General features: G+C 43.1%; 1 protein-coding gene across 2 annotated transcripts; it reads right to left on the minus strand.

Annotated features, from left to right (window-relative positions):
- Window positions 1–25,832, minus strand: LOC130121815 (uncharacterized). Of its 2 annotated transcripts, XM_056290731.1 has the most exons (17): window positions 25,663–25,832; window positions 25,292–25,392; window positions 22,362–23,072; window positions 17,461–17,542; window positions 16,815–17,163; window positions 14,672–15,814; window positions 14,232–14,312; window positions 14,010–14,122; window positions 8,826–8,884; window positions 8,583–8,672; window positions 8,437–8,480; window positions 8,078–8,250; window positions 5,890–5,960; window positions 5,554–5,699; window positions 5,240–5,384; window positions 3,013–3,159; window positions 1–1,067 (listed from the first exon to the last, which is right to left on the minus strand). In XM_056290731.1, exons 3-17 carry the CDS (start codon window positions 22,869–22,871, stop codon window positions 777–779), a joined length of 3,444 nt encoding a protein of 1,147 aa, XP_056146706.1. In that variant the 5' UTR covers window positions 22,872–23,072; window positions 25,292–25,392; window positions 25,663–25,832; the 3' UTR covers window positions 1–776. The 2 variants fall into 2 exon arrangements, with proteins under 2 accessions (XP_056146706.1, XP_056146707.1); XM_056290732.1 differs by lacking the exon at window positions 14,232–14,312.
- Between the last annotated feature and the right edge of the window lie 244 nt (window positions 25,833–26,076).

A 26,076-nucleotide genomic window follows, 5' to 3' on the forward strand; every position in this document is an offset into this window, starting at 1 on the left:
ATCAATTCTTTAATAATTTACTTTTCAGAAGGTGATAGGTTGACAAATGATAGAAGACTTTTACAGACTGTATCGTCTACAGCAATGTAAAAAAAAAATGGATGATGAGTGGCGCTAGAAAGGAATCCCTTCAAGTGTATAATGTAACAAACAGAAACATAAGCGTCACTGATGAACATATTATTCCTGAATGAATCCGCTGGATTATTTCAAACGCACCACTTTAAAAATACTTGTCTGTAACAGCACACTTTGGATTCGTACCTTCATTCCTATACATTTCTTCTAACACAGTGCCCTCTTGTGGCGGAAACTTGACAAGGCTCTTTATGCCGTCGAGCCTGCAATGGCAAATTAAGAAAACATGGAAACTACCAGTATGATAAAGAAAAGCTATTACAAAGCAAAACATTTTAGGTCCATGTGTTTAGTTTAACTCACTAAACATAGAAAACGAAAACGCATTTGACCTTTTTAACTAGCTGAACAAAAGAGTATTTGAGGTCGGTCTTTTGAAAATTCAAACACGCAACTGTGACTGGAAAAAGAACAGAAAACATGCCGAGGCATCGGGGGACCAAGTACGACTGATGGTTCTCATCCTCCTCAATTATTCTTGCAAGTCAATCTTTTCTGTTGAACTGCATTACTTCACAAGTAAAACTATCCGGACTTCAGTACCCAAAGTGCATATCAATACCATAACACTCCTCATTTCCCTAGACCATGAAATAACAGCGCTTTAGCGGTTATGTTGCCACATTGTGAAAGACCCCTCAGATGTCTTTACTCAGCCGAGGAATAAAGGTCCTGCGATACGTCCGTCTTTCGGAAATGTTGCGTCGGACTTTGACCACAGGTGGAGGAGCCAGCTCCAGCTCCAGCGAAGGGCTTGAGTGAGACTTTTTCAGCCCTCCCTCATCACTCAGTATGACTTCTTCTGCGGAGTCTTTACACATGGCTCCGTCAAAAAGGTTAAATTCAGTGGTCTCCACATCGGTGTCAGCTGTCAGGTTTAAGCTCCTCCAGGCCTCCAGCACCTGGATGTAGACCTCATAGCGACATTTCTGTGGAGTTTGAAGAACACAAGGATGGGTATAGGATCAAGTTTTGAAACAACACAAAACATGCAATAAAAATACTCATAATTCAAAATACTACACAACTGCATATAGACGCCAGCTGTACGGGTGCTACGGAGCTTGAGCGCCCCCGATATTTTTTTTTAGGTTTTTTTTTTGTTGCCACTTTCCACCTTTATTGGATAGCGATAGTAGAGAGAGACAGGAAAGGCAGGGGAGAGAGAGGGGATGACATGCAGCAAAGGGCCCAGGCAGGATGCAAACCCAGGCCACTGCGGTGAGGACTCAGCCTTATGTGGCACGCGCTCTACAGGTGAGCCACCGGGATGCCGCCGAACCCCCAATATTTTTGCTCCCATCCCCCCACCCTTGCCTCCAAAAAACGAAATGAAATAAAACAATACATATGCTTAGCCAAATCAAAAAGACATTGTTAAGTTAATAAATATTTGTTAAGAAATGGAATGAGATTGGTTGTGTTTCGGGCAGCACGGTGGCGCAGTGGTTAGCACAGTCGCCTCACAGCAAGAAGGTCCTAGGTTCAAACCCCGGGGTTGTCCAACCATGGGGGTCAACCCAGGTCGTCCTCTGTGTGGAGTTTGCATGTTCTCCCTGTATCTGTGTGGGTTTCCTCCAGGTGCTCCGGTTTCCTCCCACAGTCCAAAGACATGTAGGTCAGGTGAATTGGCCATACTAAATTGTCCATAGGTGTGAATGTGTGTGTGTGTGTGTGTGTGTGTGTGTGTGTGTGTGTGTGTGTGTGTGTGTCGGCCATGTGGTGGCCTGGCGGCCTGTCCAGGGTGTCTCCCCGCCTGCTATCCAATGACTGCTGGGATAGGTTCCAGCATCCCGCGACCCGAATGCGGATAAGCAGCTTGGATAATGGATGGATGGTTGGTTGTGTTTCCAACCATCAAATATTTTTTTTTAAATCAAATAAATGACAGAATGTTAACTTTGTGACTACACTGATTATCTAACTTTAACAAATGCTACAGGCTACTTAAACCTCCCGGTTTTGCCTAAAGATTAAACAAAAAAATCAGACTGCTGACTGAATATCAGTAAGGTTACTGAGTATCAGTAACATCCAAAACTATATTATATTTTTTCATATGAAGGTAGACCACAACTAGTACTAAGTGGGCCTAGCTGAGCCGGACTGCCGGCTGAATCCGGGAACTCCCAGAGTATGTGGACCTCCTTTACTTGTGCGCTCCTCCCGCCTCTGTGCCCCTGACTTGTATTGTACAATAAATATCAATTCATCGTCAATGTAATTGTGAAAGCTATTCAGTAAGATTTGAAGGACAACTGCTGGAACCATGTTGAGTTACTTTGCTTGCCTCCCCACCTCCTCCCTCTGGCTCTGTGAACTCACACTGGCAGCAACCTTACTTTTGAAAATGACCAAGTAGGGGGGTGTCCGGGTAGCTTAGCGGTCCATTCCGTTGCCTACCAACAAAGGGATCACCAGTTTGAATCCTCGTATACCTCCAGCTTGGTCGGGCGTCCCTACAGACACAATTGGCTGTGTCTGCGGGTGGGAAGCCAGATGTGGGTATGTGTCCTAGTCGCCGCACTAGCGCCTCCTCTGGTCAGTCAGGGCACCTGTTCGGGAGAAGGGGGAACCGGGGGGAATAGTGTGATCCTTCCATGCGCTACATCCCCCTGGTGAAACTCCTCACTGTCAGGTGAAAAGAAGCAGCTGGAGACTCCACATGAATCGGAGGAGGCATGTGGTAGTCTGCAGCCCTCCCCGGATCGGCAGAGAGGGTGGAGCAGCGACCGGGACGGCTCGGAAGAGTGGGGTAATTGGTCAGATACAATTGGGGAGAAAAAGGGGGGAGGAAAAAAAGACACAAGAACAGAAACACACCCCTGCACCAATGAAAGTCTATCACATTCTCAGCCACAAAAATATTCCCACCTCATATTGCAAGTAGTCCTCCCTCTGGCGGTACTCCTCTAATTCCTTGGCTTTGGCCTTACGGCTCTCTGGTATGCTCTGTCTTAGGAAGGCAAGATCCTTCTGGAACGACTCAAGCATTCCTGCATGCGACTGCAGCTGACACTCCTACAAAACAGTACAAATATTCTATGTATTCAAAAAGGCATGTATATCAGTTTTTGAAGTGCTGTAAGAGATGGTACTGACTTAGCAAGTAGTAGTACACTGACTTAACTCCTCAGGCAAGTTGTTCCAAAGGGCAGGGGCCCTAATGACAAAATGTGAGTATCCCCCCCCCCTCCCAAAGTCTTTAAGAGGCAATCTGCCTGAGGATCTGACACTATACACGTAAGACTACACAACCGAATATTGTGAAATAAAAAGAACCTGAAATATACCTTGGAGCCAAACCTGCGTAGTGTCTAGAAAATTATAACAGAGATCAAAGTTTTTGCGACAGCTAAAGATAAAACAATTTTGGATTTGTTTTCATTGGGTTGAAAAAAAATTGAAACAACCAATATTTTGTGTCGCTGAAGCATATCTTCGGTGATTTGGCTGTTTGAGTCACTGGGTTTCAGAGTCATTTCTATCTGTGTCATACACATGATGAAGGAAGGGAAAACATGTGTTTACAGATTATATGACCAAATGAGAAACTGTACATGGAAATCAGAATGGGGCATCAAATTGACTGGTGAGGAAAACCAACATGTATTGGATGTTGAAAGAGAGGGGGTTCCTGCTGTGAGAAAGACAGTTTTATGTACAGTAAGTATGAACTAAGTTTAAATTTGATTAAACTTTCACTATTTCAGTCACAAAGTCTGACCTAAGATCTAAAAAAACAAACCAAAACAATGAACTTTCACCCATATCTGAAGCAAAGAAAATGTTATTTAATAGTTCAGATAGGCTGTTTTTGTGTTACGCATTGCACACTTTACACTTGTTTTTTAATTTTAGAATTTGTGGCAAATAATATTAAAAGGTATTTAGGTATAAAAATCTCCTTCTTACCCTTTTTCGGGTGGTGTGTGTCTTCCTCAAGCTCGGGTCCTCTACCAGGGGCCTGGGAGTTTGAGGGTTCTGCACAGTATCTTAACTAATCCTAGGACCACACTCTTCTGAACAAAGACCTCAGATGTTGTTCCTGGGCTCTGCTGGAGCCATTCTCCCAGTTTGGGGGTGACAGCCCCCCTACAGTGCTGCTATTACCACTGAGACTACTATGGATTTAACCTTCCACGTCTGATCTAGTTCTTCCTTCAGCCCTTGGTATTTCTCCAGCTTCTCATTGTCTTTCTTGCTGATGTTGCCATCACTCAGGATTGCTACACCGATCACTACTGCTGTCTTCTGTTCCTTGTCAACCACCACAATGTCCGGTTGGTTAGCCAGCACCTGCTTCTCAGTCTGGAACTTGAAGCCCCACAGGATCTTAGCTCTGCCATTTTCAACCACCTTTCGCGGTGTCTCCCATTTGTACTTGAGGACTTCCAAGTGGCTCCAGCAGATTCCAGGAACAACATCTGAGGTCTCTGTCCAGAAGAGTGCGGTCCTAGGAACAGCTAAGATACTGCACAAAACCCTCAAACTCCCAGGCCTCTGGTAGAGAACCTGAGCTTGAGGAGGACACACATCAACCGAAAAAGGGTGAATGAAACTACTATGTAAAGTTAGTAGTGTATAGCAGGATCTGGTTTATCAGAACGCCTTGAATGAGAACATTTTTAAAGCGAAAGCCACTTTATTTGACATTGTATTCTTACAATGAATGTTCTCTGCATTAACCTGTCCTACTGTATAGGAGCAGTGGATAGCTGCAGAGCCCGTGGACCAACTCCAGCTCTTCCTTCCATTTTCTTGGTGAGGGGCACAGACAGGAGTATTAACCCTAACACGCATGTCTTTTTGATGGTAGGAGGAGAACATGCAAACTCCACACAGAAAGGACCTGGGACAGCCTAGGGTTTGAACCCAGGACCTTCTTGCTGTGAGGCAACAGTGCTAACCACTGGACCACCGTGCCGTCAACTGTGTGAAATGCATTGACACACTGGGCCAAACAATGAAGTGAATGGAAATGGAAAATTCATTGTAAATTTGTTTCAAATTTGTGCTCCTAAATATGTATAAACCAAAAAAAGAGAAATAAATATAAATCTATATAAATGGGATTTTTCAGAAATATAGGAATATATACCACAGTGTTAGCAGACTGTGAAGCAGGCAGAATAGGTCTACAGAATCTCCTCTGGGAGCCTACAGCAGCAGGGAAAGGAGGTGAAGAGTGAAGAGCCGAAACCAGGTTGATACGGTTGATCCATGAACTCATCTCCAGTTTGGAGCTGAAGAGAGAAAAGATCAATTAAACCAGAGACAAGACAAGTTAGACCAGTGAAAATATACTGCAGGTTAGACCAGAGGAAAGACAAGTTGGACCAAATAAATGAGCCATGATTTCCATTTTTAACTGTAGGACAAACTTAACGCAGACACACGACCATGGCGACTTACGATGCCTGGAAGAGGAAGACCCTCCAATCTGCAGTCTGCAAACGGAAGACATGAGGTTTCTTAGTGTAGGCCGCTGCCTGTTCTGCCAAGGAGTGGTGAAGGCCTACTATCTCCTCTATGCTGTGGAATTCCTTCCTATAGTCATCCTGAAACACAGACAGGTAAACACACACACACACACACACACACACACACACACACACACACACACACACACACACACACATTAGTAGAAAATTATCATTTTTTAAATCTCAACCAAATTGGGTATAGGGATATAGATTTAGATGCAAATTATTGGATTGACTTGAAATTAGAATGGAACAAGCTACTGACCTTCTGTAAGTAGAGGACCATTCCCTTGAGCACTCCAAAGAAAGTCTTCCAGCTCCTCCTACCCCAGGGAGCTGGTACATAGGAGGAACATCAAACAGGTTAAGTAAATGATGATTGGAAAAAAACAGAAGTGGTGTCAAAGCCATCAATAAGTGCCCCTTCATCCTGATGCAGACGAAGCATTGTTAAAATGTACATAACATAACATTTTATAGAAATAGAGAATCTATTTTATCCATCCATTCATTATCCAAGCCACCTATCCCAATTGGGGTCACAGGATGCTGGAGCATATCCCAGCAGTCATCGGGCGGCAGGTGGGGAGACACCCTATCTAATCTAGTTTCTTTTTAATTATTATTATTATTGTTATTTAATCATTTTTTATTTATTTTATTTATTTTCTATCTAATGTATTTTATCTGTTGATATAGTCATGAAAGCTGGACCTGTCCTTTTCATTGTCAAGATGTAAATATAAAGATGAGCTTTAAAGTCTCTAAACCACTTAGTTATATTGAAACAAGCGCATCAACAAATTTCTGATTCATCAATACAGTGTGCATAACTGATATTTATAGGAAAACTAGTGTTACTAATAGTGGAAGGCAATATGATTTACTCAGCAGCACACTACTCAGTGCCCCAGTAACGAGTCTGAGAGAATGGGATTGATTTAACACCACACACTGAACAGTCATATTTCTATATACATCAAATCTAGCAACACCTCTCAGTTATATTCTCAGATTACTAAAAGCCTCTGGTCATCATCTTTTATCTTGTGGTTAAGTGCTAATGATTCCAGGTCGGGCCCCACAGGAAATATACTCTGTTGACGGTGAAATGTTTCTGTAACACCTTCATTTTTCCATTCCATCCGAAAGTTAACGTTCAGAAAAGCCAACAGTGTGGACAAAGACATCGTTTTTATATTTCCCAAGTTCTCGTCTCCAGCCTCTCCTAACAAGTGCCCGAATTGGGCTGCTGATTTGGACAAAGCTGCCCTAGCTCCTTTGATTTGACTACATCTTGGTACTTAAAAGCATTTATTTCTTAAAACGTTTGTGTAATTGTGCGGGTTTCAGCAGCCAGAGCAAAACAATAATTTTTGCAAAGTGCAAACATTGTGTAGTGACTCAGAAAAATCAAATTTATGTATTTCACATTATATGTAATATAAAATGAATTCTTACCCAGACTTCAACATGATTTCCTAATAATATGGTTTACTCTTGTATTTGTTTTGCTTTTGTTATTTCCACAGTGTCACCTCATTCACAGTAGGACATCGAGTCAGTGCTCAGGCACTGCTGGGACTCTGTAGGGGGCATTATCTTTCACTTCACCGGTGACTCGTGAGTTCAATATGCCCCGAGAGTCAATGGTGAAGCAAAAACAGCACCCCCTACAGACTCCAGTCAGCGCCTGAGCATTACTTATCGTGATGGGAAAATCACTCCATGACCATCTCCTCATCCACGTATAAGTTGCTCTTTGAACTTGAAATTTGACAGCTGTCAAACAAGCCACGCCATGCTGTGAAGAGGATACTTTCCTCTTTTTCTTTTTTAAGATTATTTTTGGGGCATTTTAGCATTCATCAGACAGATCAGAAACAAAAGGGGAAGACCAAAGGGGAAGAGTGCAGCAAAGGTCCTGGGCTGGGATTCAAACCAAAGTTGCTGTATTTAAGCCTTGCTTAAGCCAGCGTTTGCCAACCCAGTCCTCAAGGAACCCCTATCCTGCAGATTTTCATTGTAACCCTGCATAGGTAGCCCTGCTTGTACTTACTCAACCAATCATTTCACAGCACTTAATTATTTAAGGTGTGCAACATCTGACATAATTCATTGCTGATTGGTTGAATAACTACAAACAGGTACCTATTCAGGGTTGCAAAGAAAATCAGCAGGATTGGGAATCCTTGAGGACTGGGTTAGGAAACACTGGCTTAAGCTACATGGACCAGGTAAATCTGGCTCAGCCACATATACCAACAGGGAGTAGCTTTTCTAAATGAAAAGGAAAATGTAAACATTGTTACAGTGTGATAAATTTAGTGTATAGATGCAGTGGACATAATATAGAATGTCTGTTGCATCAATGTGCTGGTGCTGGATCTTCTTTTTGGTGTGATTAGAACCAGTAATGAAAGAAAGCACCAAGGGGTATAGGTCTCACTCACTGCGCTTGCCATCAATGTCCGCATGAGTTTTGCGCTGGAGGAAGCCCCGTTTGAACACCTTAGCCTCTTGGTCATGGGGCACATCCTGGAAAGGGTTGCTCTTAGAGCGCAGCATCGCATTCTCTTTGGTATTTTCTTCCGGTAATAGACAGCTTTTCAGTTCCTGTTCATCACTTAAATATGCATAGGAGAAAAAAGGATCATGTGTAACAGTTAAGAATCAGGACGATTTGTAGAGGAAGTACAGATGCCAAATCAACAGGCAAAGGTTTATCTTAATTGTTTGATTTTTTTTCTGGAAAAGAGAACATGACAGGCTAATGGTTCCAGTTTTGTGGTAGCTAGGTTGGTCTACTTACACAGCCCATTCCAAAGGCTCACTCTTAATGGAGTAGTAGAAACCCTTAAACACAAAGAATACTTACTTAGAGGATTTAGAGCAATGTAAATTTTACTTTAAGAATATCAGCGTGCTTCGTGAAACAAAAAGAAATAAGAGATTTACCTTTAACAGATCCTTGCTAAAGTTCTCTCCTTCATTCATCCCATCCAGGTTGGACACAAAATCAGAATTTGACATGGCTTTTCCCACATTCTATGAATCAACACAGAATAACTGATGACCATAATGCCATGTAGACTAGTTCCAATAACAATGCAACTTCAACTATTCACATCACAGCTTGGCAAAAGAATGTCATCAATTAACAACATTTCTAGCTGTGTTTTCTCTACATTAAGGACTCACCTGTCCATGCAAGTCGGAGTTGAGAAGCATCAAAGCGCAAGTAAGAGTCAGCACTGCCCCTGAAGATTAACACAAAATTGAAAAACATGCAGTTGTCATAACTCATTGTTCACAGCTATATCTTTAAACAATAACACGGAGTTAAATCAGTTTCAGCAGAACTTGAACTTGAAAAGCAACCAAATTCAGCAGCGAATGATGCCGAGACGCTCCATATTGTCGAACCTCCCTGGCGGCGGTGAGCTTGGCCGGGTCGAGGCACCGAGCCCGTGCTTGGCGGTGGAAGATGAGAAGGTGGGCTGCGTGAGGACCGGGAACTCAGCGAGAAGCCGGAGAAAATTGTCTGTGGCGGAGAGCATGCTAGACAGTCTGATGGAGTCCGCTCCGCTACTAGTACACCTGAAAGTGACAGCATCGATCAAGCAGCGGTTTTTTACATCCACCAGCAGCCCATAGGCGCATAGGAAATCGGCGCCGAGGGGGGACGACCACTTTTGCCGTGACAAAGTCCCAACCGAACCGCTGTCCTCCTTCTATGGCGGGGGGGGGGGCATATCCCATATCCGCAGCACAGGATGCTACTCTCGATGCGGGCAGGACACTCCTCTGTGCGTCCATGTCGCACAGGAACCGCTTTCCAGAAATGGAGTCTTTGATAAACAGCAGCCTCGTTCGGCCGACGCACAGGGCCACTACTGAGCGCCGGTATGGGTTCCATTCTGCTCGGGTACAACATCGACTCGGGGTCCTTCGACTACATATGACGTCACTGATTATGAATAGTTATTTAGCTGTGTGTTTTTTACAATCCACATTGACATAGAGTTGGTTACTAAAGGTGCGGACCCCCCCTCGGGGGGTTCAGATAGGCGGGGACCATTTTAGTTGCTGTTTTGTAAGCGAGCATCAAAGTTTTGAATTTGATGCAGGCAGCTACTGGGAACCAGTGGAGGGATATGAACAAAGGAGTGATGTGCTGTTTTGGGTTGGTTAAAGACCAGACATGCTGCCACATTCTGGATCATTTGCAGAGGTTCGAAAGTGCATGTAGGGAGACCTGCCAGTAAGGAGTTGCAGTAGTCAATGCGTGATATTACAAGAGCCTGTAGTGAGAGTTGTGCTGCAAGCTCAGACAAGTAGGGTCCAATTTTCCTGATGTTGTACAGGGCAAATCGGCACGACCGAGCAATCAAGGCCACGTGAACCTTAATGGTTAGTTGGTCATCAATCATGACACCCAGATTTTGGGCAGACTTTGTGGGCATGAGTTCGGTTGATCTGAGCTGGATATTGACCAGTTGTTGTAAGGATGGACTGGCTGGGATGACAAGGAGCTCAGTCTTAGATAGGTTAAGCTGAAGGTGGCGTTCTTTCATCCATGCAGAGATATCAGCAAGTCATGATGTTATCCGTGCTGAGACTGTGAGGTCAGCTGGCAGGAATGATAGGAAGAGCTGGGTATCGTCAGCATAGCAGTGGTATGAGAATCCATGGGAGCAGATGATTGCACCAAGTCAGGTGTTGTTTAATGAGAAGAGAAGGGGACCGAGCACTGACCCTTGAGGCACCCCTGTGGATAAGCCATGTGGTTTGGACACGTCTCCGCTCCATGATACTCTAAAAGATCTCCCTGAGAGGTAGGACATGAACCAGCGGAGGGCAGATCCTGAGATACCAAGCTCAGTGGGTGTGGAGAGGAGGATTTGGTGATTAACCATGTCAAAGGCAGCAGACACATCTAGCAGCAGTAAAGCTGAGGACTGAGCTGAGGATCAGCTCTAGCCAGACACAGTGACTCCATTACTGGCAGGAGTGCAGTCTCAGTAGAGTGACCCCGCTTAAAGCCAGACTGATTTGGATTGTACAGATTGTTCTCAGAAAGGAATTCACAGACTTGGTTAAAGACTGCGCGCTCAAGTATTTTTGATAGAAAGGGTATGAGTGAAACCGGTCTGTAGTTTTCAACCTGGGCTGGGTTGAGTGTAGATTTTTTTTGGTCAGCGGGGTGACCCAAGCTTGCTTAAATGCAGTGGGGAACACACCTGTCGTAAGCAAGGATTTGATGTGTGTGACTGTGACCGTAGGAGGTTGGCTGGTATCGGGTCCAGTGAACAGGGAGTTGGACGAGAGTCCAGCAGAAGCTTGGAGACTTCCTCCTCAGTCAGGGGAGAGAATGAGATGAGTGAAGCACTGTTAGCTGGCAGCAGCAGACAGAGGTGGTCAGGCTCAGAGAACTGGTTACTGATGGCAGAAACCTTATCAGTAAACTATGAGGCGAACATGTCTGGAGTGAGCAGAGTGGAGGTCGGAGGAGGAGGTGGAGCGAGGAGTGAGTTAATAGCAAAAACCCTTTTTCAAGCATCAGTGGCACCACAGATCTTGTTCTAATAGTAAGGGGCCTTAGCTGTTTTTAAGCTGGAAGAGAATGATGCAAAGAGACAATGATAGTTACTGAGGTCAGTGGACTCTCGGGTTTTACTGCATTTTCTCTCTGCCGCTCTGAGCCCCGCCCTCTTCTCTCTGATGACCTCAGTAAGCCATGGACTTCGAGGGGGGGGCGTTATGAGCAGGTTTGGATGCTAGAGTGCAGAAATTGTTAAGATAGGAGGGTAATGAGGAACAGAGTGCGTCTGTAGTCTTGTTGACAGGGAGTGAAGATAATTCATTATGAGGAGGCATGGAAGCCAAGACCTCATTGGAAAGCTGCGTTGGTGTAAGGGACGAGAAGTTTTGGCAGCAGGAAACCCTCTGTGGAGGAACATGACGGTGTTCCAGAAAGGAGGCCGTGAATTGAATAAAGATATGATCTGACAGATGTAGGGGGGTGACAGTCAGATGTGCTGTGAAGCAGTTCCGAGTCAAAATCAGATCAAGAGTATTGCCCGCTTTGTGTGTGGGAGGGGTCGGGACCTATTTGAGGTCAAATGAGGACAGAAAAGACGGGAAGTCAGTTGCTTAGGTTTTGTCAGGATGGATATTCATTATCTCCCATGACAATCAGTGGTGTGTCATCATCAGGAATGGCTGAGAGTAACATGTCTAGTTCGACTACAAAGTTCCCCAGTTGACACCCTGGTGGTCAGTATCTGACAACCACAAATAGCTTAATAGGAGCAGTAACCATGATTGCATGGTATTCAAGGGGGGGGTTGTTGCTTCATGGAGAAAGCTTAGTGAATTTCCAGTATTTGCAAATGAGGACACCCGTACCGCCTCCACGCCTAACAGAACGGGGGGTGTGTGAGAAAGCAGAGTCAACAGAGAGTGCAGCCGGTGTGGCAGTGTTTCCTGGATGTATTCAGGTTTTGGTCAGGGCTAGTACCTGAATGTCTGACAGATTAGCAAGTGCTAAATTCTGTTTTACTTACAGCCGATTGGCGATTCCATAAGCCAAAAGTAAAGGAATGAATAGAAGAGGCTTTCCTGAGTGAATAGAGGTTTCCATTCAAGGGTTGCATTGTCTGCAACAGATGCGATTTTTTCAATAACTGTGAATGACAGGGATGTCTTTGTAGCATATGGTGGGTGAGGCAGGCAATGAGAAAAAAATAGTAGAAAAGGGAATTACCAATCAGTGTCCTTGCTCGGTGGACTCGCACAGGTAGACTTGCAGGTCTTTACTCAATTCAGTCTTAACACAGGGAGGGCTGACACACAAGGGCTGATGCTTCTGCTGATGCTACAGCGCAGTTGTGTGCTTAAATACCAGGAAGTACCACAGCTGAACCCACCCCCATCTGATTTTCACAACAAAGGATGCAATAGACGGCATGACCCGTGTCAGCTGACCCAGCTATTGAAGCTCAGAGAGTGAAACTAGCAAGTGCTCAGCCTAACAAAGCCTGGTAACGGCCTAAATCCGAATCAAACCTCAAAACAAGTTTCAAATCACTTACCAACCAAATGCAATCTCCTATATTCAAGAACAGCGCTTGTTCTGCTGGGTTTAGTTCAATCTCTCTTATATACTGTTAGTGAAAATTATTTGTACAACACAAAGTGTCAAACATTACAGCAGTCAAACAAAAATGTATTGACGGAATAAAAAAGTAAGGCAGCAATAAAACACTGGTGCCATAGGTTTGAGAATTCTCAGCTGCCCTGCAGATGTCCATTTTATCCAGGGAAATTTTGTTAACATTACTATCAAAAATTAAATTTCAAATGAAATGTAATGTTTGGAGTAGTCAGACAATGCAGTAAAATTAAATGAAATTTAGACAGTAGTGTTCCAGGCAGTCCAAGATGGTCCTGAGCTGAGCCCCAGATGGTCAACTCCTAGAAATGCCTGTCTGATCATGTCGAAAAGCCCTTCTCTCTGACTTTTTAGTTGCAATGTGGTTGGCAAGGACAGATTTTGATTACATATTGGCTTGCTGGTTCTTTCTGAATACCCCAGATGTTTTCCCTGAATTTCATAACCTTAATATAACAACCTAAAATATAGTCACTTGGATATTAATGTACCAAATTTTCTGCTAATTGTTTTTATCTGAATTTTTAAAATAAGTTTCATTTGAATTTTCAAGATCTGATTTTCAAGGAATTTAATTTAGATCCATTATAATCATACTGAATTTTTTGAAAATCAATTTTTAAAAATCTGAGTTTTTCAAATCTGACTTTTCAAGATCTGATTTACTGATTTATTTGGTGAATTCACACTCAATATATTTTAAAATCTAAGATTCACCATAAAAATATCAATAACATGAAAATATGCTTAGTTTATTTGGTAACACTTTATAATAACTTTCATTTATATAAGCCATATTCACAAGCAGTTAATAATGAATTAAACATTAATTAGTCATTCCTTATTATATTATAGATGTAAGAATCTGATTATTATTATTATTATTATACATTTTTACCCAGGGATGAGCCCCTCCAGCTGGGGCTGAGTGCTGACACAGGCAGCTTTTTCTACATTTTTACCCAGATTTAACAAGATTCTAACATCTATGATATAATAAGTAATAAGTAATTTATATTCAATTCATTCATTAACTTACTTCTCGCGAATGGCTTGTAAAAAAAGTTATTATTACGTGTTACCATTTTTTTCAAGCATTACAATTTCAGCAGCTTCTTAAATGGAAGTTCCTCTGAGACTGAATTAACTCCATACAATACACCATTAGAATTTAGCATTCATAATGTATTTAAGTGGCTGAGACTCACCTACTGAAGAGAAGGACTGGGGGTTGCACTGATGGAAGCGGTACGCAAAATGCTGCAGCACTCGTTCTCTTTCCTGGGTCTCCCCAATCAATATCACTACTTTCAGGAAAGACCTGTTAAAGGTAAGAGAGAAGGGTGAACAGAGGTTTGAGCCCAGTGTCCTCACCAGATATGAAAATGGAATAGGCATGCAATCGACAGATCTACTCTGACTCTCCTCACCTCAGGGCATGGTCCACAGTTTGTCCAGTAAAGTCAAAGAATTTGAGGTACGCCTTTCCAACAGCTCGACTGAAGTTATTACTGTACAGAAAAAAAATCCCCATTCTATATCATCATCAGAAGCTTAGCGTTATCAATAGTTTCCTAAAAAGTCATTCAAGAGTTAATTGTAAACAAAATAACACAGTAAAATACAATTTTCATAATGAATTTATCCTTAAATATTGATTGCACTTATGATTATGCATACATTTTTTCTAGCAATGCCCTGCTTTACACTTTCAGTTACATACAGTCTACACTGGCAACCATAACACATGGCTCAAGTGAAACAGCTAACAAACTAGCTCCTATGCTCCTGTAGCTGCCGCCCTCCTAATATACAGAGTTTTAAATATTGAAAGTCCCAAAGTTGTAGCTTGTGTAAAATGTATCCTTACTCTTTATCCAAGTATTTGACCACATCTTTGCGTTGGATCCCGTCCAACTTTTGGAGCCTATCAGCCAAGCAAAATACCTTCTCTCTGTCCACCTCATCTCCATCCATATCAGACTCCACTGTCTCAGAGGAGTTGGACTGTTCTCCATTCATCATTGCAATTTGCTGAGTTGCATCGTTTGTGCATTGTACCTGCTGTGTCTTATTTGTCTGTTCATCTGTCAACTCAGTTTCAGCTATCCATTCTGAATCTTCACTCTCAACAGATTTCAGTTCTGTTATTTTTGACTGATCTCTCTGGTCAGGTTCTTCTGACGTCCCTGAAAGTATTGATGGCTTTGGGGCCCATGTGGGCTCAGTCTGCTCCAACTGTCCCATTTGTTGTGGCTGTTCTGTCACTACTAAGGGGTTTTCTGGCCCTGTGGTTTCGGTGCATTCTGTTCCATCTGACTGCCAATAATGTATCATCTCGTCTGCCTTTTCAGTTTGTTGTGATGTTTGTGGCTGTTTCATCTGTGAAGATTGATCAAGATGTTGTGATTGCACAGGCTGGTCAAAATATTTAACTGTCTGGTAAAACAAGTTTCTTTGATCTGACTTTTTGATTTGTTCCAACTGTTCAGTCTTTCCTAGTTGCACTGAAGGTTGTATTTCTTCAGAAGCCACCGTTTGTCCAGAAAGCTGTGTTTGCTTCGACTGCTGATCTACACAGTCCATGTGCTCTGGCTGTGGAGTCTGTTTTACTCTCTTCTGACAGTCTTCTTTACCCCCTTCACCCTCTGCCCCCTCTTCCTCCTCTGTGCTCCATTCCTCCTCCGTCCCCTCTTCATTTTCTGTCTTCTCTTTGTCTATTGGCTCCTCTTCCTTTTCTGTCCCCTGTAACTGAGAATCTTCACTGTGTTCTGGTTGTTGAGTGCCCCCTGACTTTTCAGGATGCTCCTTGCAATCTACATCTTCACATGTTGCTGGCTGCTCAGTCTGATTTGTGAACCATTTCAGGTCTAGTAGATTATGTTCAGGCCTTGTGTTGTTTCCTGACTGTCTCCGTTCCTTCGACTCCTCTGATCGTTCTAAATGAATGAGGCAATCTGACATCATTGTTGGTCCAATGTGGTCATTTTCTAGTTGCTCTCCAAATGTCATCCTAAAAATTAGGGATGAAATATTTAGTGATTTTTTTTGTCTTTCTAAGGAAAACATTTTTTTTTTATTTCTCCCCAGTTGTACCGGTCCAATTCCCCCACTCTTTCTTTTTAAAAAAAATAAATTTATTTCTGATTTTTCCCTTTTTCTCCCAATTTAGTGGCCAACCGCCCCCTATTCTAGTTCAAACACCAACCCTCGTACTGCATGCATTCGCCAACTGCATCTCTCTGGCCGGCCACTTTCGTGACAAGGCGAATCCAGGCCGAACCACTGCTTTTTCCGACACACACAGAGACGCTTTCATGTGACGAACAAAAGCCGACTCCGCCCCCCTCCCGAAGACAGCATTGCCAGTTACTGCTGCTTCATCAAATCCGGCCATAGTCGGATCTGACGAGGCCGAGGCACGAGCCCCAGTCCCCAGTGGGCAACTGCATCGACACAAAGCCAATGCTTAGACCGCTACACCACCGCAGACCCGAATTACCCTACTCTTTCGAGCCGTCCCGGTCACTGCTCCACCCCCCTCTGCCGATCCGGGAAGGACTGCAGACTACCACATGCCTCCTCCAATACATGTGGAGTTGCCAGCCGCTTCTTTTCACCTGACAGTGAGGAGTTTCACCAGGGGAAAGTAGCACATGGGAGGATCCTGCTATTCCCCCCAGTCCCCCCCCCCCTGAACAGGCTTCCCGATCGACCGGAGGAGGCACTGGTGCAGCGACCAGGACACATACCCACACCGGGTTTCCCACCCGCAGAGAATGGCCAATTATGTCAGTAGTGACGTCCGACCCAGCCGGAGGTAACATGGGGATTCGAACTGGCGATCCCCATGTTGGTAGACAAGGGAATAGACCGCTACACTAGCCGCGCAAGAAAAACAGTATTTAAAACTACATACATTACATACAAGCAGATACATACTATACATTCTTCCCTCTAGCTGTAAGGTAAAAAAAAGAAGATTTTATCACAATAGAATAGAAGATACTTACAAATCTCTTGGACAGCTGATGATGACAGTGTATGGCTCTTCATGTTCTTTATTACAGTCTGCAATTGTCATAGTCTGATCCTCATATGCTACAACTACATCCTCACTCTTCTCTCCAGTCTCCACAGTGTACGTAGTAGGGCACCAAGGCTCTACTGCTGAGTCGGTTCTTTCATTAAGCAGAATGTCAAACTGCTTCTGTTCTTCTTCTGATGTCAAATCTGAAGTCCCCTCCATCTTCGCCCCAGGTTCTGGTTTTATAATCTCTTTGGGCTCTAAAGGTGACTTGTCAGGTCCTGTATCAACTTCACCATCATTATGTGTCTCTAAGTCTGTCTTCTGCAGTATTTCTGAAAGACATGAGAGCTGGACTTTAAAGTAAAGTAGCTAAATCACCGTAAAACATTCTTTAAATGACGAAATGTAGGTGAATAAAATGAAGGCAAGAAATCACAAACATAAGTAAATCAAACACAAGTAACAAGTAATAAAATAAAATGTGATGTTTAAAATTAACTGTTTACTCATAAACGACAAAACTGAAGTGGGAGGCCGATTGACAAATCCCTAATCTCCAGTCCGATTCTTAACTTGATCAATTCTTAACTTGATTTCTCAATGATTTCTATGTCTAAGATAGCACGCACCATTATTTCCCGTTAACAGCTCCTTTGCTGGCTCCTTCTCTTCCTGTGTTGTCTGTTCATCCGTAGCCACCATATCATATGACTGGAGATTGCAGCACAGGTCATTGGTAAAACAGTATGTCGTGTGAGAGAACTTGTGATTAATAATGGGTTCATCAGCAGACAACTGTGATGAGTCTCATCTGACTGAAATGCTGCCTTAAAAAAACATCCAAACCTTTCGACTTTTCATGCATTTTATGCTGGTTCATCCTAAATTCAAAATGGATTAATTTATCTCTCCCTGGCCGCCCCCCTAGTTTTTTTTCTCTCCTCAATTGTACCCGGCCAAAGATACATACCAACATGCAGCTTCCCACCCGCAGACACGGCCAATTGTGTCTGTAGGGACGCCCAACCAAGCCGGAGGTAACACAGGGATTCGAACCGATATCCCCGTGTTGGTAGGCAACGGAACAGACCACTACGTTAGCCGGACGCCCGATTAATTAATCTTAACCCTGATCAACAGTAATCTATAATGTCAAAGTGGAATATTTTTACAACTCTTTACAAAATAACTTGAATGTCGAGTCAGAAAGGATGTAACACATTTGAAGTGACGTTCCATATTACGTCATCTGCATCTATGAATTGTGTCCGACTGTGGGTAATTCCATTAGTGAGGGATTTTTTTTTCTTCTTTTTTTTTAAAAGTGTTCTAACAGTGTATGTCAAAGCAGAAACTGTGCTGAAGAACTACCTCCAGAAAATTGTCCATAACATTTAGTGATTGAATATAAAGGAGTATAAACCTGTTAAAATATATAAAACCGTTTCAACTCTGTTTAGAGTTCAAGAGACCACTGTAGTTCAGAAAAAATTCCAAGAAGAAAAAAGAAAGAAAGTTGAATCAGTTGGGCAAAAGATTGGGGAAAAGATTGAGTTATCTGAGTGATAACTCAATTTGTCAGCTGTTGATGAAAAGAGATCAGTCTGAAAGAAACCAATCAGCTTTTCATCCATCTACTACCATCCCCACTGAGAAGCATGATGATGGCAGGATCTTGCTGTGGAGGTGTTTCTCACTGGTAGGAACTGAGAGTTTCAAGGGAAAAGACAACAGCGACCAGAGGTAAATTCTTGAGGAGTGCTAAAGCTTAGATTGGTAGGAAGATTTATGTTACAACAGGACACTCACCATTGATCTACAGGTCTTTGCAAAAGTATTCAACCCCCTTGACAGTCATCACTAATTTCTGGATTATAAAAGATACTCACACATCTGTTCCTGAACAATATTATTTTTAAAAACTAAAATATAGTGCTTGCATAAGTATTCAACCCCTTGTGCTCTGAAAGCTCCAAGTTTACACAAATGACAAATTATTCCTAAAACAAACTCATGTTAACACAATTGAACATACTTAGTGTGCACCTGTAAGATATTAAAGTAATGGTCTCGTTGATGGGTATAAAAAGCACTCTGTGTAAAGTTCATTAGCCAGCCATGAACTCCATCAGAAAATGAAGACAAAGAAGCATAATATTGAAGTAAGAGACAAAGTGATTAAAATGCAGAATGTAGGAAAGAGATACAAAACAATATCCAAGTGTTTGGATGTTCCACAGAACACTGTCGGATCCATTGTCAGAAAGTGGAAGCTGTATCACACCACCCAGACCCTTAGTAGGACAGGCCATCCCTCAAAGCGAAGTGTCCGAGCAAGACGTGAGCTGGTGAGAAAAGCCACAGATGATCCTGCAGTCACTTTACAGGAAATCCAGAGGTCAATGGCTGAAACTGGAGTAAATGTGCAAGAGTCAACCATATCATGGGTTCTCCATAAATCTGGCCTGTATGAGAGGGTGGCAAGGAGGACGCCGGTGCTCAAAATTATGCATATAAAAGCACGCTTGGCGTTTGCTACCAAGCACGACAGAGACCCAGTTAGGATGTGGGGCAAGGTTTTGTGGTCAGATGAGACGAAAGTTAAAAACCTAACACTGCTCATGCCATAAAAAAATACCCTCCATACAGTGAAGCATGGCGGCAGCATAATGCTAAAGGGTTGCTTTTCATCTGCAGGCACTGGGAACCTTGTTGAGATAAGAATGGTTGGAGCTTAATACAGGGAAATATTAGAAGAAAATCTGTTGCAATCTGCCATTAAACTGAAGCTTGGGAGAAGTTTCACCTTCCAGCAGGACAATGATCCTAAGCATAAGGCTAAAGCAACAATGGCGTGACTCAGCAACAAAAAGGTGAATGTTTTGGAGTGGCGAAGTCAAAGTCTGGTCCTCGACCCCATTGACAATCTGTGTCACAGCCTGAAAATCGCAGCCCAGAGGCGCCATCCCACCAACCTGCAAGACCTGTACAAATTCTGCCAAGAAGAATGGGCAAAAATTACTCCAGAAGAATGTGCAAAGCTTGTACATGCTTACCCCAGGAGAATGATGGCTGTTATTGCAGCAAGAGGGTACTCTACAAATTATTGATATGTGGGGGTTGAATACTTATGCAAGCACTATATTCTAATCTCATCTCATCTCATCTCATCATCAGCCACTTCTCCGGGGTCGGGTCGCGGTGGCAGCAAGCTAAGCAGGGCAATCCAGACGTCCCTCTCCCCAGCAACACCCTCCAGCTCCTCCTGGGGCATCTCAAGGCGTTCCCAGGCCAGAATGGACATGTAGTTCCTCCAGCGAGTTCTGGGTCTACCCCGGGGTCTCCTCTCAGTTGGACGTTCCCGGAAAACCTCTAAAGGAAGGTGCCCAGGAGGCACCCTAATCAGATGCCCAAACCATCTCAACTGGCTCCTTTCGATGTGAAGGAACAGCGGCTCTACTCCAAGCTCCAGATGTCCAAGCTCCTCACCCTGTCTCTAAGGCTGAGCCAAGACACCCTACAGAGGAAACTTATTTCAGCTGCTTGTATCCGCGGTCTCACCCTTTCGGTCACCACTCAAAGCTCATGACCATAGGTGAGGGGTGGAATGAAGATTGACTGGTAAATTGAGAGCTTTGCCTTCCGGCTCAGTTCCACCTTCACCACAACATTCCGGTACAACGTCCGCATTACTGCTGATGCTGCACCAATCCGCCTATCAATCTCCCGCTCCATCCTACCCTCACTTGTTAACAAGACCCCGAGATACTTGAACTCCTTCATGTGAGGCAACAACTCATCCCAAACCCGGAGGGAGCAATCCACAATTTTCTGGTACAGAACCATGGCCTCAGACTTGGAGGTGCTGACTCTCATCACTGCCACATCACACTCAGCCGCAAACCACTCCAGTGTGTGCTGGAGGTCGCGTTCTGATAAAGCCAACAAAACCACATCATCTGCGAAGAGCAGAGATGCAATTTTGAGGTTCCCAAAATGGACACACTCCTCGCCTTGGCTGCGCCTTGAGATCCTGTCCATGAATATTACAAACGGAATCGGAGACAAGGGACAACCTTGGTGGAGTCCGACACCCACTGAAAACATGTTTGACTTTGTGCCGAGAATGTGGACACAGCTCTCACTTTGGTTATACAAGGACCGGATGGCTTGTAGCAACTGCCCCAGTACCCCATACTCCCGCAGTATCCCCCACAGAGTGCCCCAGAGTACACGGTCATAAGCCTTCTCCAAGTCTACCAAACACATGTAGACTGGCTGGTCAAACTCCCATGCCTCCCTCAGCACTTCCGCAAGGGTAAAGAGTTGGTCCGTTGTTCCACGGCCAGGACGGAATCTGCATTGTTCCTCCTGGAATCGAGGTTCGACAATCGGTCAGAGCCTCCTTTCCAGCACCCTAGAGTAGACTTTCCCAGGGAGGCTGAGCATGGTGATGCCCCGATATTTGGAGCACACCCTCCGGCCCCCTTTTTTAAATATGGGAACCAGCAACTGCTGAAGCCACAGCCCTTCTGGCCTCCCAGTACCTGTCTGCTGCTTCAGGAGACCTCTGGGCCAGCCAAGCCAAAAAGGCCTCCTTCTTCAGCCTGATGGCTTCCCTCACCGCCGGTGTCCACCAGCGGGTTCTTCGGTTGCCACCTTAACAGGCACCGGTGACCTTATGACCACAGCTCCTACCTGCCGCATCTGCAACAGACCACTCAGATTCCATGTCCACAGTCTCCCACAGGATACACGAGAGCACTATACTTAAGCTTTTAATTTATTCTAAGTCAGCAAACATAACTTATTTTGGCTTTGGGAACATGCTGTTAGAGCTTGTGGGTTCACAAAAATAATATTGAACAGATGTGTGAGTATCTTTTATAATCCAGAAATGAATGACGACTATCAAGGGGGTTGAATACTTTTGCAAGGCACTGTAGAGCCAAATAAAACAGAAATGGTCCAGAAAAACCAAATGAAAGCCAGTTACTTAATTAATTAAATTAGCAAAACTGAAATATGTGTTTTCACTTTCCCATTATCATAGGACATATTTTTGAGATTATTGACTAAAAAAAAAAAAGAAGTTTAACCCATTTTGAATTCAGGCTCCAACAGAAAAAGTAGAGATGCAAAAAGTCAAGGTGATTAAATAGAGGGCGTTTTTTGTTGCATTCATCTCTAGTGAACCTAATACACTAACTTTAATCCATAATCTATATTCATCTTAATCTAGTACAATAATCACAGCAATTTCTGAAAATAAAAACATGGCAAATTCAGGTCCATCTTCTCTAACAGGTCTATGTTTTCCTGTGCAATGGTTTATTGCACAAGATCTATACACACACACACACACACACACACACACACACATACACACACACACACACACACACACACACACACACACACACACACACACACACACACACACACACACACAAGACCACAGACACACAAAGAAAAATCATATCCTGGATAATGTAAAAGAACTTCCTACTGTTTTTGGTCACATACGTACCTGTGTAACAGTTCCAATCTTCTCAAAACAATTCAAAAGTTCATCTTGTTTTTCTGTGCCCTCCTGTGAAGGAAGATCATTCAAGAAATGTTGCTGAAGAAAGAGGTAACTACTGTCTTGACTAGCCACTCCACAAATGTCCAGGTCATCGGCTAAACTTTTGTCAGTTATAGAAGAAGACATATCCAGTGCGGGGTCAGGCATGTCCCACTGAACTTTTGCAATGGAAAGAGAGGCAGCAGGACGGGCAATGGTGCACACTGGCCAAACAATTGCCCCCCATTGGTTTTCTGCCTCCTCAGGACTTTGTTGTCCTTCCTTCAAGGTAAGATTGGGTTGTTCTCTTAATTGCATCTGGGTCATCTGTATCTCTACCTCTTCCCACGCAATGGCCTCCTGTTGGCCATTGAGATCTGGGTGCTCTGTAGAGGTCCATGATTCTGACTGAGACTGTGAATTGTCTGAATCTCCAGTATTTGATAGTAAGGAGCACAAGTTTGCCTCCTCCATTAGCTTCTCCCTCAGTAAGTCCACACGTCAGGATGCTGGGATGTCTTCAGGGAGAAGCTACAGCTGTAAATGTTGCGGCTATGAAATGTTATCCACTGTTGTATGAAAGGTGGACATCTCGTAATTAGGTTACACGGAGGTTTTAACTGAACAGCCTTGAGGTGTATCACAGTCTTTGGTGTAACCCAGTGTATGAATTATCTGTAAGGAGGGAACAAAAACATTCATGGTCAAGAACATTTTCACAGCAATCTTTCCATCCAAATAATATCAAGATTATCTGGCCACACCACAGCCTAAAGCACTAAACAAATTCTCCCTTCCAAAGGGTCTGAAAAGTGTATGGGAACTAATGATGTCAAATATAACTAAACAAACAATACTGTTTTGCTAGACTGGTTCTGTATGAACGCCTGTAACAAGCTGATGAACCTGCTAGAGTAAAGTTTGACAAGCATGATACCAAAAGTATAGTTACAGTTCAGCTTGACACTATCAACACTGTGACAACAAGTCCGTAATCTTTGCCAAGTAACGTAAATTCAAAGATAACTAAGGAAAGCCCCATATTTTATGGCGTCCGGTCATACATACTGACTCAACAAGCAAAATCCTGGAGTACTTCCACCGTTTTGAGCCCTGCCAGAACAAATATCCAATGCACACACAGCACTTGTATGTTAAAGTAATATAATTAATATTCCTTAGTAGAAATATCTATTTTTTTAGAGATCCTGGTTGACGTATTTTTGAGCCGGCATGGCGGATGCATAGTGCAATGACTTACCAAAATCTTACCAAAGCACATTTTTTTTAACTTCCTGAACACAAAACCAGAAAATCAGACGAGCAAGTGATCAAGCGAGAGCAAGAATGATAGAGTGAGAAAGAGAGGAAGACAGAAGAGGAATGTGGTCAAAATGAAGGGTGAAAAGTGAGAAGTAGAGGGTGGGGCTAAGGGGTTGTTTTTCGTGAACAGTTTAACTGTCTTTTCCCTTTGCTTATCATATGATCCTACTTTACTGTAAGTTATGGCTAATGGATGGAATACAACTTTATTTCATAAAACCTGAATGTTGTCAACCCAGGGCATCACTCAGAAATACAAACCCCTCAACCAAAAATGTAATCAATATTTCTTAACTTTCAAAGCTCCACACTATGTAACGTAGGCAAATAAAATGACATTGAACAAGACTTAAAATATTGCACCCTCTATATTTCAACTGTTTTCTTTCTGTTCAAAGTTCTCTCACTCGCTTTTTTTCATCTCTGTCTTTCTCTTGCAAACTCTTTGTCTATCTTCATTATGCTAGTCGCGTCACACAACCAACATCCGGAACAGGTCTTGACCACATTTCCTGTGTGGGTGCTTACTTCTCAATTCCTGTTAGGGAGCAAGAGAAGCTCCATCTAAGACAATACAAGAGTCATAAATCAACAATGGGCCTCATTTGCAAACCAATCATGCCCAACAAAACTTTACTTTAAGTTTACTTTTACAAGGCTAATCCCCACCAATTAACGTTACTGTTACTGTGTTAGCTAGCTAAGTAATCGTTTTTCAGCCGCTATCCATGGGCATGATTTTTAAAGCCATAATAAGGAAATAACAATAACTACGTCAACAACAAGACCACAAGGCACACAAATACATTGAAGGAGTAAGGTTATTACATCACAGCAAGCAGCGTCTGCCATTGCACATTAAACACATGCATGCTGTTGAAGGCCAAGCATATGAAAGCAAAGAACAGCAGGCAGTCATAACATTAAATCAAGCTATTAGTAAGCGACATATGGAACAAAAAGTGGCCGTGCAGGTGACGCATGTGACAATTTAAAAGCAACAGTACAGAAAAGCATAAAAGCAAAATTGACAGTATCCGAGCAGTGATGAGAGTATTGGCTAGTCTGGCTGTCAACGAGTCATGAAGGTGTGTGTGAAGGTGCACAGTTACAAAAGTCTATGGGTACTATCTTCCGAGGCTGAGAGACTTGTAAGATATATCATAATACAGATTAACTGATGTGCTAGAATTAAAATAGTCAGAGCAGAGGATGAATGAGAAATCATGTTAATAGTCCCAAATGTCCATCATTGTCGAAAAACTGCTTTTTTTGCAATTCATGGGTTTTACATTCAGTTAGTTATAAATAGCGTGAACAACAATATCTAATTGTTCTGTGAATGCTGTCTCTTGTCTGTTTGGCATAAAAACATATGAGAGATAATCATCTGTCTCTGGTGTTATCCGTTTTTGTTGATGCTAAAAATGTAGAGGTTAAGATATAAAAAAATTGGTATTTCTACCTACATTCATATAAATTCATGCTGCAGGAATTCTTCCAAAGCAAAGAAAGTGAGAATGGGGAGAAAGGGAGGAACATGACAAATGGAAGTGAAACAATAACAGTACCTTTAGGAGATATGTCATAGACTTCTCTTTCTGTAGAGAATACCGCTAGAGGTTGCATAAAAGGATTCACGCACAATGGAACCACAAAGCACGTCACAGACCTGGTAACATAGGTGACAAAATATCACAATGCTTAATTCTGTGGTGACATAAATTCAAAAAGCCCATACTAAAGAAAAAACGGAAAGAAATACAGTGCGAAAGTAGCCAGGGTCAACGAATTAGACATGAAGTGTGCTTGAAAAGAGCATAAACACTGGCTAATATCGAAGGGGATTGTGACTGAGAAGTAATATTGGCATTATCAATCCCATTTAAGACAATATCAGTTTTGCAAGGAATCTGTTTTGAGATCATGAAATTCGACTTACCCCCTCTGGGCTCTTAAAGGCAACATCATATGATCAGTCAGCTTGTGAGCCTTTAAGTCAAGTCTCGTGGGAGGGAAAGGCACCCCACTGCTGCGCTAGGGTTGCAACTCTGTCAAAGCCCCCACAGAAACACTCACACGCACATTCATTCACACACACACACACACACACACACACACACACACACACACACACACACACACACACACACACACACACACACACACACACACACACACACACACACAATTGTTGCTCAGTTGATTCTCTGTGGCGCTGTTGCACACATTCAAAACAAACACAGCTCACAGCTGCTCTTTCAGCCAGGCAGGCTCAGCCCAGGTCTGGATCTGGTCCTCCTCTTCTGTACTACTTCTCTTGGGGCAGATCACAGACTTCCGCTTTCTCCCATTC

Source organism: Lampris incognitus, chromosome 12 (genome assembly GCF_029633865.1).
Source record: "Lampris incognitus isolate fLamInc1 chromosome 12, fLamInc1.hap2, whole genome shotgun sequence".
In the NCBI taxonomy this organism is placed as follows: domain Eukaryota; kingdom Metazoa; phylum Chordata; class Actinopteri; order Lampriformes; family Lampridae; genus Lampris; species Lampris incognitus.

Excerpts from the sequence above, each read along its gene's own strand:
- LOC130121815 (XM_056290731.1), bottom strand. The coding sequence starts at position 22,871 with ATGGAGGAGGCAAACTTGTGCTCCTTACTATCAAATACTGGAGATTCA. Across the intron at positions 8,481-8,582 it reads TTAGCAAGGATCTGTTAAAG|GGTTTCTACTACTCCATTAA; the intron begins GTAAATCTCTTA and ends TTTGTGTTTAAG. Across the intron at positions 8,251-8,436 it reads GAGCCTTTGGAATGGGCTGT|TGATGAACAGGAACTGAAAA; the intron begins GTAAGTAGACCA and ends TGCATATTTAAG.